The 15,179-nt window shown below is 37.8% G+C and overlaps 3 protein-coding genes across 6 annotated transcripts; 2 read left to right on the top strand and 1 right to left on the bottom strand.

Annotated features, from left to right (window-relative positions):
* The first annotated feature begins 1,501 nt into the window (after positions 1-1,501).
* On the top strand, positions 1,502-10,292 carry LOC128877389 (ATP-binding cassette sub-family G member 1-like). 4 transcript variants are annotated; one of them, XM_054124662.1, is made up of 12 exons: positions 1,502-1,789; positions 3,187-3,444; positions 6,944-7,061; positions 7,351-7,537; positions 7,964-8,109; positions 8,221-8,459; positions 8,554-8,756; positions 8,837-9,005; positions 9,259-9,359; positions 9,432-9,587; positions 9,658-9,898; positions 9,991-10,292. In XM_054124662.1, the coding sequence occupies exons 2-12, from the start codon at positions 3,276-3,278 to the stop codon at positions 10,161-10,163; spliced, it is 1,902 nt and encodes a 633-aa protein (XP_053980637.1). In that variant the 5' UTR covers positions 1,502-1,789; positions 3,187-3,275; the 3' UTR covers positions 10,164-10,292. The 4 variants fall into 4 exon arrangements, with proteins under 4 accessions (XP_053980637.1, XP_053980638.1, XP_053980636.1 ...); XM_054124663.1 differs by lacking the exon at positions 1,502-1,789 and adding an exon at positions 2,481-2,878; XM_054124661.1 differs by lacking the exon at positions 1,502-1,789 and adding an exon at positions 2,481-3,109.
* A 622-nt stretch (positions 10,293-10,914) lies between these two features.
* On the top strand, positions 10,915-12,581 carry LOC128877392 (ribonuclease Oy). Its single transcript, XM_054124666.1, has 5 exons — positions 10,915-10,993; positions 11,328-11,408; positions 11,480-11,548; positions 11,699-12,215; positions 12,284-12,581. Exons 3-5 carry the CDS (start codon positions 11,499-11,501, stop codon positions 12,446-12,448), a joined length of 732 nt encoding a protein of 243 aa, XP_053980641.1. The 5' UTR covers positions 10,915-10,993; positions 11,328-11,408; positions 11,480-11,498; the 3' UTR covers positions 12,449-12,581.
* A 116-nt stretch (positions 12,582-12,697) lies between these two features.
* LOC128877390 (UBX domain-containing protein 1) lies at positions 12,698-14,925 on the bottom strand. Its single transcript, XM_054124665.1, has 7 exons — positions 14,720-14,925; positions 14,596-14,649; positions 14,375-14,533; positions 13,834-14,085; positions 13,546-13,768; positions 13,002-13,182; positions 12,698-12,837 (listed from the first exon to the last, which is right to left on the bottom strand). The coding sequence occupies exons 1-7, from the start codon at positions 14,773-14,775 to the stop codon at positions 12,782-12,784; spliced, it is 981 nt and encodes a 326-aa protein (XP_053980640.1). The 5' UTR covers positions 14,776-14,925; the 3' UTR covers positions 12,698-12,781.
* Positions 14,926-15,179: the final 254 nt, after the last annotated feature.

The raw sequence follows: 15,179 nt of genomic DNA, 5'->3' as shown, positions 1-15,179 counted from the left end.
CTTTCTGTTACGTTTTATCCGCATATAATTAGACCTGAATAATTTGAATTTACTTTCTCACTTTGTCTGCATTAGAACCTATAAATACTCTTGTTGGGCGATTGACGTGTATTTCAAATAATGTTATTTGAAAAGTGTTCAGGTTTGATTCTAATAAATAGTCAATGCATGAGTAAGGTATTCATGCCGCGAACAACACAACCATTTATCAACCATATGGGCTCAGAAATCCATGCTATATCTCAACATGTACATCAACTGTACATTTTTTTGCGACTGAAATATTACATTCTATTAAAATATATGGACAATGCATTTGGAACTTAACGGCGACGCAGAAACGCGACTTGTTGTGCATGCTTTTTCATCGTCTACTAGGAAAGTTCAATGTACCCGTATTCTATGACAGTGACGGTCGTATAATTTCTGCTGGAGTATTTTCTTCTCTTCCGAGTTAAAGAAACGGGAAAGCACAATGTTGTCTAGGCTATGAAATTTGATAGGGGAAACGTGTACGCCGTCAACTATTTATTTTATGACACGCTCGTGTTATTCCTACATTCGCTTCAACTACAAATAAGCTGAATACCCGTTTAGATAAAAATGTTGCTTTCCAAGTTTGTGGTAGTTTTCACAACATTTTGTTATGTTATGTGTTTAATTTAAACTGTCTAAGACGTGTTTTCTGTAAATTCAATATAATTCTTGTATTCATTTTCTACTGCGCGAAGACGTTTGTACTAATTCTCAGTTTCACGGTCACCTGTACTGGAAAGTTAGTGGAAAGTAAAGCTAGAAGACTATGAATGGAAATTAAATAAAAGAAGTTCGCACGCGACGTTAACAACCGGTTCGCGAGAGTATAGTGTTCAAAATGGATCGGCGAGTGTTCGTAGAATTTAATATTCGAACATTTCTTAAACATTTGAATGTCATTATTTAAAAATTGCTATTGAATTGTAAAACGACACGGTGTCGCGTCGAATATATAAAGGCTCGTCCGAATAATTGTTGAATCGAATAAAAAGACTTTTGTTGGTTCGAGATTTTAAGAAGATAGTTTCGGGTTATTCATTCGTCATGCACGCGTATCAAGAATAGGTTCTTGAAATACTTAGTAGGTGGCTTTCATGAGAGCCCTAGGGAGATCTTTTCTTTGGCTATAAGATAGCGAGTCACTGCTCGGGACAATGGATTGCGTAGAATGTCTGATTCATTCGGCGGACGAGTCGTTCAAAAGGGAATCCTGGAAAAACATCCCTGCGCATTTCGGAGCTCGGAGCATGCGTGTACATTTTATAAAGCGGACATACACACGCGTAGATACGGCTGGGCATGTTAGGGCGAAGTAAAATCGGAGTAGTCAGTCCGCTACTGTAGCTCGTCGAGCGCGAGTCTTGCTTTGACCGATTGGAATTTCTGCTCTTTGCTGTATACCAAATTTAATGACAGAAGACCTTAACGCGTCGTAATTGCAACGGTCATTAACGAGGTTTGCGACGACGGGAATGTGATGCGCGTGTGTGTATGTGCGTGTACGTTTGTGCATTTATAGATAAATGACACCACGTGTTTGACCTAAGAATAGAACAAATTTCTACAGCTGTACGAGTTTCTATCTTAAGACGTGAACGGTATCTCCACGCGAGATGCATCGTTCCTTCGATTGGCGTTGATTTCAGTGCCCATTGACGTACAATAGAGACAATTAGTCTTTCGGTGGTATGAACCGTGCGGGAATATCGCCATAATAATGCAGTGATCCTTAACTATCACGTCGCGACCAGAGGTGGGCAAAACTTTATTCGAATAGTAGATAGCGAATGAATCTACCGTCTGACATTTGTCCATGACATTTATTCGATTGGACAGTCATCCTGATAACGAGAGAACAATCTTGTTTTCCTATTTCATGACATTTTTCAATCTGTAAGATCCACGTATTTGATTCTCGAGAATTGTCGATTTTTTGCAATTTTTAAAATTATTACTACAATTTATCGTAATTAAGAACTGTGTCGAGGTCCTAAAAAAGATTAAGAACCACTGCATCAATGACTCGCCAGAGCCGAGAGGATACGTTGGACGTGTGCATTGGGATATCGCGAGATTTTATCGTCGTTTTGCGCGGAAGTTGGTATAACGCGACTAATCGATGAAACCGTCTCGATAGCAATGCCTCGTTTCACCAACTCGGTTGGTTACGGTGATGCATACTTATTCGATCTATTTATCCGTGCACGTATAAACTTTGCATGCGATTCACTTTAGATCAGTGGTGTTCAACCATTTATCGTTAATAGATTAAATGAATTCGGATAATACAGTGTACTGAATAGAATATCGATGCAAGAAATGAGAATTTTAATTTTACTTTCATGGGTACGTCGGATTTTCTTTTGCTTTGATTGGTAGAATGAAATTCAAAGCCCTTCGAAGATATATAACGCCGATGACTATGTCTTCTTATCCGAGATTCCATTTGCAGATGTCCAACAAACACATAAAAAATTAAGTCGTCCGACTCGTGGCATTAAAATCACGTCAGGTTCATGTATATAAAAAGTATCGTACATAAAAATAATTGTTGCAATGACACTATCACGGTTCCTGGTATCATCTTTGTGTGTCATTTTTATCGTGAGCTGTTGTAAAATATGCGTAAGCGGCAAACGGAACCGTGTGCGCGCGTGTATACGATATCGTTGAAAATAGGAAGGCAGGACAAAGTAACTTCAACGCCAGTCTTCCATCGCGAGCTGTCGTGTGCTGAGCTTTCGATCGTTCTTTTGCATCGCGAACGATCGGTCGGCGTTGACTCTTATCAGACAGAAAAACGTTTATTTCCGGCACTTTAATCGGTAAATCATGATTTGAGGTTCGTGACATACTTGGTAGATCATTCGATTAACTTGATCGGTGATCCTGATAATTTATGCAATCGTGTTTACTCGTTAGCTTCCTGAGTTACGGACTGTCAGTCGATCGAAATTAAATTGTACGAACAACTGTGCACCTTAGTTTAATTAATTCGTAATCAGCGCGCTGCGAAACAAGCTTCGAACAGACACGAATCTGGGTGATGCTGTTAAGATAAGAGATATTTTCTGTACGAAGACGAAAGATTTAACAGAATTATATTTAAATATATAATTCCGTCGCTGATCATTTTTCTGGGGATTTCAGTGGAATAAATTGGAGGAAGCCAGAGAAAAGCAACTTAATGGGTCCAGCGAGACGGTTATAAATAAATTCTTTGAAACGAGAGATCAACCATGTCGTTGAGTTCGGAGTTCAACGCAGCGGATACCAACGATGGAATCTACGAGAACTCAAAACTCATGTCCACGAAGGCTACGGTGTCACTGTCGCACTTCAAAAGAATGGCACCGATCGACATCGAATTTAATGATTTGACCTATACGATACCTTACGGTAGAAAAGGTATGATAATTTACCGAAGACTAATGTTAGTTACTCGGAGAATATTTGTATTTTAATATTCAACCAATAACATCCACAGTTTAATTCACCGAGAAGCGATAAGAAGTGACTGATCGAATTTCGACTAATGCATTTTCACATCATAAATTCACGCGTCAAATGTGTTAATCCGTATCTCGTTTGACGCAAGCACGCATTGTATGCATAGTTCGATTAACGAAGCAGTCTCGTTACTTTCCGTCTATAATGTCAGTTTAATGTAGTTTAGTAACTTAATCGCGGAGTGTAAATTATTCTCTGCCCTTCAAATACAATCGCAATATTCGACCGCAGAACGAGAATCTGGCTTTTCTTCACGCATTCCTTGTGCCAACAGTAATTTGCATTTTACAATGTATAGTAATTAAAGGGTTGATTTATCGATGATTCTGCGTACGCTCGTTTCCGATGTGTGTATCTAGATCTTATCCGTATAAAAATACGTATCGCAATAATTTGCAAACCAAATGGAATACAACGCGAATATGACATTTTACTTTAATACAACAAAGAATAACGCGACTTGATAATATTTGTCGTGTCCATTAATTTATTTGTTCTTTGAAAAGAACAAAGGGGTGAGCGACTTCAACGATTGTAGACTATGATTAATCCGTTTATCTAATTCGTTCAAGGCAAGATTACTGCAACATTCGAAGGAAAAACAAGATCAACTAATCTCATGTAAATTGAAAACTTCCCGATATGTTAACGAAGTGTGTCAGGATACTATCTACGCGTTATAAAGTAAGATTACTTTCGGCATAATCATTAGAAATATAAGGGTGTTGTAAGGGTATATATATATTATTAAATAACTGTGCCACCGAGGTGTTTGAAACTATATTTTTATTTAAACGGAGTCGAAGAATTATAGACGGTAATCGGGTACGACACTTTAATCTAAAATCACGAAAACAATTGTTTTTGCTTTCGAGTCAGCTCTCGCTCTGTTGCTCAACCAAAGTACGTGTTTGGTTGAGGTTGAGGTTTGGTTCGGAAGAAAATCGTGTTGGTGCATCGAAAATAAGACAACTCACTAGTAATATAAAATCTGTTGAGTTATTTGCGCCGGTTATCATTCGAATATAAAACAGCGTAATACCTTGGAAACAAATTGGAGGATAAAAGGGAAAGTTTTAACCACGAAAACGTGAACGATTAAAAGAAATTGTGAAAACGCTGTTATCTGCTTCTCAGACCTCGAGTGTTTTCAGCCACTTTTCAGACGATCCTTAAAATCTGTCAATAATAATAAAGTAAATACGAATATACACGCAGAAAGTTTCGACGTCACGTTACGCGTTGACTAATAACTACTCGTTAAATCGGAACAATTAACAAAACACTTTAATTAGAGTTTAATACATACTAAGAAAACATACTAAGACATACTAAGAAAACAATGCTGTATATTAATACATGCCTAGATTATCACACGTAGAGGCAATGAAATTTGAACATAGATAATAAAATTATGTCGTGAGATATTTTGCACAATGTTTGTGATAACTCGATAAGGCTACTTCCATAACGGGCTGTGCTTCAGGATACCACATCCTCGTCTCTGGGAAAAAATGGCGAATCTCACGATTCACGATAGGTTTCCGCGAAATCTCGTAAAAGCTCTGCAGTTCTAATAGTGCCACGACCGTAATCACTCAGAGCCCGTTACAATTTCTCGGTGTTTCGCTTTCTATGCCCCTGCAGTGCCTTCAACCTTTCTCCTCGCAGATGACTAGTACTTGGAAGACGCTCGAGCGAATGTTTCTATCTTGTTTCACGCTATACATCATTGGCGATAGTTATAATGACGGAAAAAAACTGTGTACACGCGACTAATCTCGCAACGAAGCGATAATCCCATAAACGGTTAGAGCTAAATAATAAAAGAGAAACAATTAAAGTTACAGGATGAATATATTATGCATAACGTAACGTCTTATTTTCATTCGTAACGACGCGTGAAACACAATTACGAACTGTTTTACTCTTATTTATCGTTTATTCAACTTAAATAGTCGTATTTAAGGCTTTTTTCCTAGATACGTGGCTTATTAAAACAGTAGAAAATCATAAAAATGGGTCACTTTAATGGAAAATTAAAAAAAGAAATATTATATTCATCTTATATTAATCTTTTATTATCCAGTACCCAATAATTTTCACTATTACCGCTTCATCGCGTGATCAGCGTCGCGTGTTTACACTTTTTCTCGTCAATGTAGGTGTTTTCCAGCGCACAGGAAACGTGCTTTATACACACTCCGTCAGAAACAGCGATTCTTCAAGTGGGGGAGGAATGAAAGTAGACTAGAATGGAACTGCTACGCGCGTCGGTAGTTATATTTCAACTTTTACAGCATCCTGTCGGTGTAGGTGTACCAATGCTGATTAAAAAACCAGCTATTGTTCCTTTGTTTCCAAGGATACATTCGAGGAAAATTGATGTTGCTATAAGTTTGTGATGTAAACAATCGAACTAAGTACTCATCATGGTAAATCATTCGATGCACACGGTGTTTATTTTTCCCGTCCATACGTTGCAGGTGCACATGTATCCCGCAATGAATCAACAGGTAGACGGAGTTAAAAACGTCGTTGATTAGTTACGAGCCGGATTCACACGGTACACGCCACGCAAATGTCCATCGATCATTTACCAAATGATTCTTCGATAGATCTTCTAGGAAGGAATGTCGAAGACGTTCTTTTTTCGATAAAAAATACAATCGGAATTGTACGATTGTGTCTCAGAGTCGGGTACAATTTAGACAACAATTACTATGTACATTCTCTCAAATACAACATGCTACATTGTTACAAAAAATAGTACTGTGAACAAAAGCAGATAGAGGAAAAAATGTGGATAGAATCCAATGATTTGCTTTTGAAATTTTTATGGGTCCTTTTGTACGATATTTATAACGACGAGATAAAATTGTATGCAGAAGATTTGATTGATAAAAGTCTTGTCCCGCGAATCTCAGTCGAAAGTGACTGGATTAATTCGCCGCATCATTTGCATACAAGGGTCAATGCCACTCTTCTCGTAGCAATGAAATATAACTAACGTGGTTCGATGCGATCGATAACGGTGCCGACATTCAGAGATTAACAAAAACGTTCTCCAGAGTCACATTTGACTATAATACGCTAAGGAACCATGTTAAATATTTAGTTATGTAAACGATACGATTATCATGTGAAAAGGTCTCAATATCATTCGGTAACCCGCATAATATTTAGTTACCTGTGACGCAGTCAGTACGGCGTATTTCCTTTGGAATATTTTTAAGTCTACAACGAACAGAAGTTGCTTACTAAAATTTCATCTAACGCGCAAAATTTTCGTTCGTTTTACGGAACGATGACGCGCACTTTGTGTTTTTCCAGCTGGACCGACGTATATTATTTCGTTTCGCGGCGTAATAAATTTGTTTGTTTTCCTGTGTCACAGGCAAGAAGGTAATTTTAAGCGGAGTTTCTGGACAATTTAAATCTGGCGAACTGACAGCGATTCTGGGCCCGTCTGGTGCTGGAAAATCCTCCTTATTGAATATCCTAGCAGGATACAAGTAAGCGTTCCAATCAAATTATCTTAAATCCACCAATCGATGCTTCTCGATCTTCTCAAGTCAGTGTTTGATTCGTGGAATCATTCATCGTGCCGCACCACTTTTTCCCCCAAAGCACGCGTCAGTCGAGTCAAAGATCAATGACCTCGCGTCCCACGTCCAAGTAGGCGGAAGCTCCACCTAAGTCAGAGTTAACACGAATCCCAACATCGAGACGATCGATAGACTACTTGTTCAGCCGCTAGGCGACTCACCCACGATACGAAATTCACAAACAGATTGTTTTCAGATCGACAGGCGTCACTGGGCACATAAGTATCAACGGGCAGACACGAGAGGCGAAACGTTTGAGAAAATTATCATGCTACATCATGCAGAAAGATCTCCTTCAACCGATGCTCACGGTGTTCGAGGCGTTGCAATTCGCCGTGGACCTAAAACTTGGCAAAACTTCGCGGGAAGAGAAGCTCACTGCTGTGAGGACACCTTTATCTCATTCGAATAACAGATTTCGATTTTTATAGATAGCAAATAAAGCTAAGGTATAGGTGTACTCGCCTATGTAATGGGTGTACTTAGATTAAATATATTTTTATAGAAATTCGAGCTACCCTCCTCCCTCTAGGTGTGCCACTACCCCTTACCGTGTTTGCGCGAAACTTTCGAGAAAAGTTAGGATAAGATCGTTCGTTTAGGAACGCTGTTGGGTGCAACGCATGAACCGTGTTCTTGGAAGAACACGAATACTCAAATTGCATCGCGTGTCTTTCTTCGTATTCTCGACGCGTGCCATGGGACGCTGGCGACCGTAAACAAGGGAGGGAAACGTATTCGGCATACTCCCATCGACCGTCCATGAACCTTTTTCAAGATAATTCAACTAATTGCCGTCTACATTTCAGATAGAAGATGTCCTAGAAATTCTGCGACTAAAACGTGCGAAGGACACGATCACCGAACGTCTATCAGGCGGCGAGAAAAAAAGGCTCTCGATCGCTCTGGAACTCGTGAACAATCCTGCTGTTATATTTCTCGACGAACCGACCTCGTGAGTGCTTTATTTGGTAGCGGAAACGCAATAAAAATCCCTTAAGCAGATCTGTGCATTTACGATGCAACCTTGAGTGATTTCTGTTACTGATCACGGAAACTGTTCTAGAGGCTTGGACGAAATATCAGCCGCGCAATGTATCGACCTACTCGTACGCTTGGCGCGACTAGGAAGAACCGTGATATGCTCCCTTCATACACCGAGCGCGAGTATTTTCTCAAAGTTCGATCACACGTACGTGGTAGCTGGTGGCCAATGCATTTACAGGAGCACGGTGGACAATCTGGTCCCGTTTCTTCGACAAGTTGGCATCGAGTGCCCAAAACATTACAATCCTGCTGATTTTGGTAAATTAAATCGAGCTGAAATTCTATAGAACGATACGTCAGTCAGCCGACCAATTTCTATGAACGTGGTTGTTCATTTGAATAATCGTTTCAGTGATAGAAGTGTCCGCGGGCGATTACGGTACGGAATGGACCAGCCGAATGATAAACTTGGTGGACACGGAGCTGCCAATTGTTCCAATTTGTCGACCAACGCAGCGCGAATTTCAGCTGCCAAAAGAGATGCCAAGGCTCTCCTGGTGCGATCAATTTGTCATTCTCTCAAGGAGAATGACGTTACAACTGTGGAGAAATAAAGTACGGTAACAACAACGCCTAACTTTGAACGCGCAAGTCTTTCGCGAGCTGACTTAACGGAATTACTTGTTGTTTCACAGAATTATATGTATCTGAAAATAGGTCTACACGTATTCCTCGGTTTCATCATAGGAGCATTGTTCTTAAACGTTGGTAACGACGGATCGAAGACTTTGTTCAACTTTGGCTTTTGCTTCGCCTGCTTGATCTTGTTCCTCTACGTGCCCATGCTTCCGGTCTTGCTACACTGTAAGAAAACAGTAATTAATGCGAGGAAGTACGAACTGGTACAAGAAAATTATTTTAATTAGTCGATAAACATTTAACGGATTATAAAGCGTTTTGTATTTCATTTGAGTTATATAATACGCGCGGAGAGTTGCTTTTTGCAGAATTAAATGATTCCGGTTCAATGATTCGGTCGTCGTTTTTTTCGATATTGTTTATTCCGTTGACTCAATCGGTATTCTTTTTTGTACTTCAATTAATCGCAACATTTCAGTTCCCTCGGAAGTGCAACTGGTTAAACGAGAATATTTCAACATGTGGTACAAACTGAGTCCCTATTATTGTGCCTTCACCGTAATGAACATACCCGTACAGGTCGGACGATAGCAAATTTCTTAATGATTTACGTCATCCAACTTAATCATTAACGTTTCGTTTAATTCGTAGGTATTGGTGTCAACGATCTACCTATCGATGGTGTACATAATCACGGGACAACCTTTAGAGCTCTTCAGGTGTGCAATGTTCTTTGGTGTTTGCTTTATATGCATGTTTATAGCGGAGAGCATGGCTTTGGCCATTGCCAGCACTTTGAACATCGTGGTAAGTTTTATTTGAATTTTACTATCGAAGAATTCAGGACAAAAAGGATCTGTGTAAATTCATTTTTCAGAACGGTACGTTTGTTGGTCCCGCAATCAGCGTCCCCTTAATGTTGCTAGCGGTGCAAGGTTTAGGGGAAACACAAACACTACCCGTTTATCGTAAATTGATAATGTATCTAAGCTACATTCGATACGGCCTGGAAGGTCTCGTGACTGCCTTGTACGGTTTCAACAGAGAGAATTTATACTGCCCTCCCGAGGAAATATTCTGCGAGTTCAGAGCACCACGACAAATTTTGCTAACAATGCGTAGGTATTTTTCTAAATAATTACATTTTTCGGACAAGATTACTGTTGAAGAAGTAACACTCTTGTTGGCACACGATAAATTTCAATTTCAGAAATGGAAAACGTGGTCTTCTGGGTGGATGTCGTCGCCTTGATAGTTATTCTCGTTCTGTTGAAGATTCTTACATATTATTTATTGCGACAGAGGCTTAAACCGAACAGAACATTCCGAGCGCTTCATCTCATCGGAAGATTAATAAAGAATCACTTTGATTTCAATACTTAAACACTATTCTTGTTATTTCTACAACGATCATGTACAAAATACCAGGGCCAGCGAAAACTGATCTTTTCATACTTCCTAAATGTGATACAGAACCAAATAATTCAACGCAAATAAAAACGTTTTAAGGTATTGAGGATGTTGCGTTCAATTCAAACGTGATTTTATACATGAATAGTATTATATTGTTCCTATAATAAATGATTAAGTTAAAAATATTGGTAGCAATTATTGTATAAAATGTCTTCGGAAAAATAATTGTTGTCAATTCTTGTGAAAAAAAATTTTTTTAATTTTATCATACCTATTAATTTATACAATAACGAAGCAGTATTTTTAAGTTTCCAATCGTGATTATTGAATGATGTTGGAGTGACGATACTTGGCGGCTGAAAAAAATCGAAGCATTTTTCTGTATAAAATTCGACATCAATGTACGTATTTATATACGTACCGATTGCACTCAACATACGATATCGAATCGAAGTTACAATGTTCATACTTTCAATTTCAATTATCAAACAGCACCTGTGGTGACGTATGGCGGCTAAAAGAAGAACAACACTTGCACACAAAAGTACAATGGGTTGCATGTAGGAAGGCGAGTATGTTTATTCATACAATATTTGTTCAATTTATTACGTACATTAATTAAATAAACATAGATTAGTATCGTTGGGTTTAATAGATAAGAATTTTCGCGATAAATGTTATATAATGTTATGTACCTACAGTCGAGCCAATGAACATCAATTCAGTTCGTGCATAAAGTTTAATCGCGCCTGATCTCATCTGTTAACAAGGATGCCAATCGCAGAAGCTTTCAATACGTGGCAAGTATCAGTAAATGTAATTAACTTAATTAAATTAAAATCGATAACGAGTATGTAAAAAGAACACCACTTATTCTAAAAGATTTTTATAAATTATCTATGAGATAGTAAGATAAATTCATTTTATCTAAAACAAATAAATTATGAAACAAAGTAAATAGAAAACCATGCAGTGTAGCAAATAGAAATGCTTCTTGAAAAAAACGATCGGTCGCGATTAATCTTTATCTACTGATGCTTCACCGAGAAAAATATTATACAAGGAGAACGTTGTATGATGAAGATAATTTGTAACTTCTGTGTCGATAAAATGACCTGAATCTTTTGACTGAAGGGTTTAGGTAGCCATCATGGTCGACCATCTACTGCTGAAGAATGAGAAATAGAGATGGTGGGGCGATACGTATAAAAGGCGGTGAGAGGCTAGAACTTGTCTGAACTGAGTATAACGGTCACCGAACGTATTCGAATTTTCTTTGTTTACAGAAACCGAAGCTTCTCAAAGATGTATCGCAGGACAGGTGTATTTTTACTTTTCCTCAGTATTCTATGTGGGTGAGTAAAAAGTTATTTACTCTTCGAACATAGTCCGTTTTTTATTTCCATATGATAACATTGTTCAAAAGTTGAAAAGCTAAAATATTGATGTATATTTATAATTATACCTTCTTTCTTTCGTTTAAATAAAAATCAATATTATCGCAGGCACGCGATAGCACAATCGAACTTCGATGTTTTAATCTTTACTCAACATTGGCCACAAACTGTTTGCTATTTGTGGAAAGAGAGTTCAGCGTCGCATACTTGCTCCTTACCCAGTGATAACGACGAGTGGACGATCCATGGTCTTTGGCCATCCGAGTACCATAAACTGGGTCCACAGTTCTGTAACCGTTCTTTACCGTTTAATGAGACTGCTCTGAAACCACTGTGGAGTCAGCTACAAGAGAAATGGATAGACGTAGAATATGGAAGAGAATCTTCTTCTCTTTGGAAACACGAATGGGAAAAACATGGTACTTGTTCGACAATGCTGGAAAACGTGAATACAGAAGTGAAGTATTTTAAAAAAGGTCTCGATCTGTTATCGCAATACGACATGAAAAACGTGTTGGCCAAAGCACAAATTTTACCTGGAAACTCGTACGCAATGACTGATATTTTCAACGCGATTCAACGAATATTAGGCAAACGGGGTACAGTAATTTGTCAGAAAGACAAGGTGAGAATTTGTCAAACTTATGTGTTTTGATCGAAATCTCCATGTAGCTAATCTAGAAATTATTTCAGAAAACGAAGAATTCGTATATATTTGAAATTCGAATTTGTTTTAATAAAAACTTCGAATTGATCGATTGCGACGGTGTTTACGGATACCCCACGAACTGTGATCGTTCTACAAACGTGATATATCCAGGCGAAGTACCACACAATTATCACGTAGTAAGAGTGTAATCAGAGAAAATTGTCCATAAACAAAGAGTAATGAATATTTTGATAAATATTATAAATTAACACATACCGTGACGTATACTTCTGATCCTTGAATAGGTAAAAAATTTGGAGTAAATTTTCCATTATTTTCAAATGTATATTTTTCTTTTTCCATTCATTTTTATAAATTATATCATTCTTGAATAACAACTGTCACAAAAACTTGTACTCTTTATAAATTATAAAATTGAAAATGTTTGGAAATAAAAATGCTTCCTCCTTAATAATCAATTTGTAGGACATTGTACACAGATATAGTAGCTTACAAGTTGCATGGCAAGTAATAACTGATGTTTATGTGGATTGCTGCAATTTCTTCTTAACAATTATAACCGAGGATGGTACTAGGCCTGAAACCGAGCAATTATTCAATTAGGTGATTTTATTCTTTCGTCTATCTGATTAGTAGAAGACACGATATCAGTACTATATACACATTACTTCGGATCATAACTGACTCAGATCATTCGAATGAAATATCGATCATCGATCGATACTCTAATCTATAGCATACCTAAAACATCTAATGGTGTGTCATAATCATCTTCTGTGAAAATTTTCTTTGGAAAGTTCGTCATTAAACAGAATGGACCCGAATCGTCTGACCTATTCATTTCGACAAACAATCTCACGGCAGATAATTGTTCTTTACTTCCGAAACTTTGCGTTAATGTTTGTCCATTGGTAAGTCTAATCTAAAATGTTGAATATTGCTGTTTCATTCACATGCCAATAATAAAAATATGTGCTGGGACCAGTGGCGGATCTAGACTTATCAGGCTTGAAGCTAATTACTTTGAATGGCCCTTTTCTTTTCTGAAATGTTTCATGAAAGGTAAACGTTATTATTACGAAAATATATTTATCCTCCTATTAGTTCGTTCCGCACACACTATTTTTCGAGACCAACTAAATTTTTTTTTATGTTTCGAAATATTATTCGAATTAAAACGAAACAAATACAGAATTCTTGGGGGGGGGGGGCAGGAAATTGAAGTTTTGGTAGTTTCATAGCAGATCCGCCCCTGGCTGGAACAAATGAATATACAACTTATTACCTGTAACTTCGTTTCACTGTAATCTTTCCGATGCAGCGCCGTAGGCGACGTAACCACGGAAGGAGTTACAGGTTCCTTAGGTACTTCTTCATTATTAGCTCTTGCGCGTCTAGCAGCTTTATCAGCTTCAATTTGTGCTTTTACCCTTTGTCTTGCTAATTTTTCGTCTTCTTTCTCTTGCCTCCTCTGATCCATCATTTTTTTTGTTTCTAACTCTTCCCATCTGTGATCAATATGCATAAGTAAATATGTTCCATACTTATTCTCTTCAAGAAATGAATAACTTACTTCTTTCTAGCTTGAGCCATTTCTTTTCCTACCCTTATCCTATCTCTCTCTCTTGCAAATGTATCTATCCTTTCCTGTTCTTCCCTCTCTTTATTCTTTTGCCTTAATTTTTCTGATAATATCCGTAACTGTTCTTTCTTTTCATCTTCTGAAAGTGGCTTCTTTTCTTCCGTACTCTCTGAGAATTGATCATGTCCAGACTTTGTTGCATGGAATTCAACTTCCAAGTTATTTTTAAATAGTTTTCCACATCTAGATGCATACATCAATTGTTATAATGAGCTGGACGGTGTTAAAGGATCAACTGGGCTACAAAGTGTTACATACAAGACAATGGGGGTGGGAGCTTGTTGAGCCCACAAACATAATTTTTTTTACTATTTTTTTAGCTAGCAATCTTGTTGATAAATACTTTTTTGAAAATACTTTAAGGAAGATGTAGGATATTTTTAAGATTTCATGCCTGGTAGACTCTATAATCCTCCCCCCCCCCCCTCTCCGCCCTAGGTGTCTGTAGGTTTATTGGAAACAAATTACTTACATATCGCATTTCATAGATTTGGCAAGTTCGGTAGTCGATACCTGACCGCTAGCACTAGCACTGCTATCCTCTGCTGGCGTTTGAGCAATTGATGTTGGTGCACTTTCGGCAGTAGTTTGTTCAGGCGATGGTTCTGCATCGTCTGTATGAGCCAAGAGCCTGAAATAAAAATGAAGTTTGGCATCGAACAATGAAACACGAAATAACGATCTTTCTCGTACCATTCCATTGCTGGAACAACACCTTTGTTTCCAGTCATCTCTAACGCCTTTTCTCTGAAACAAAATATACGATGAAATATTAAAGGTTAGACATGTTTGTCGACGAATCGTTAAAGACCCTTACGCTTTAGGCAAACTGAAACCCATATCGACAAGCATATTTATGTCGCTCGACGACATTTTATCCGTTTTGTGATTGAAAATGAACGAATACTTTTCACGAAAAAAATACTATTCGACACCAAGCGATCAAAAACTAAACGTCACGTTGAACCGACGCGCTACCTACACCAATTTATACGTTGCAAAACTACCGGTGGACGGAGATGGCCAAAATTTTATTGTGATATATAACGAATAAAAATAGCGTGTAGAAATGCATTCGAAACATTTATTCCATGAGAACAGTTATTCATGATAAACCTGTATTCGTTCAACGTAAAATACAATTTTATTTTACAATTGAAATTGCAAGTTTTATTAATTATAAAAATAGACCTGAAACTGATTATTTTCGTACTTATAGTTCTATCAGTAGTTGTTTATGTTTTATATTTTGCTTAACATCAAACATAAGTCGAATG

Source organism: Hylaeus volcanicus, chromosome 5 (assembly GCF_026283585.1).
Source record: "Hylaeus volcanicus isolate JK05 chromosome 5, UHH_iyHylVolc1.0_haploid, whole genome shotgun sequence".
NCBI classification, from domain to species: Eukaryota; Metazoa; Arthropoda; class Insecta; order Hymenoptera; family Colletidae; genus Hylaeus; species Hylaeus volcanicus.
Note: the sequence above shows the minus strand (reverse complement) of the source record. Positions and strands in the feature narration are given on the sequence as shown.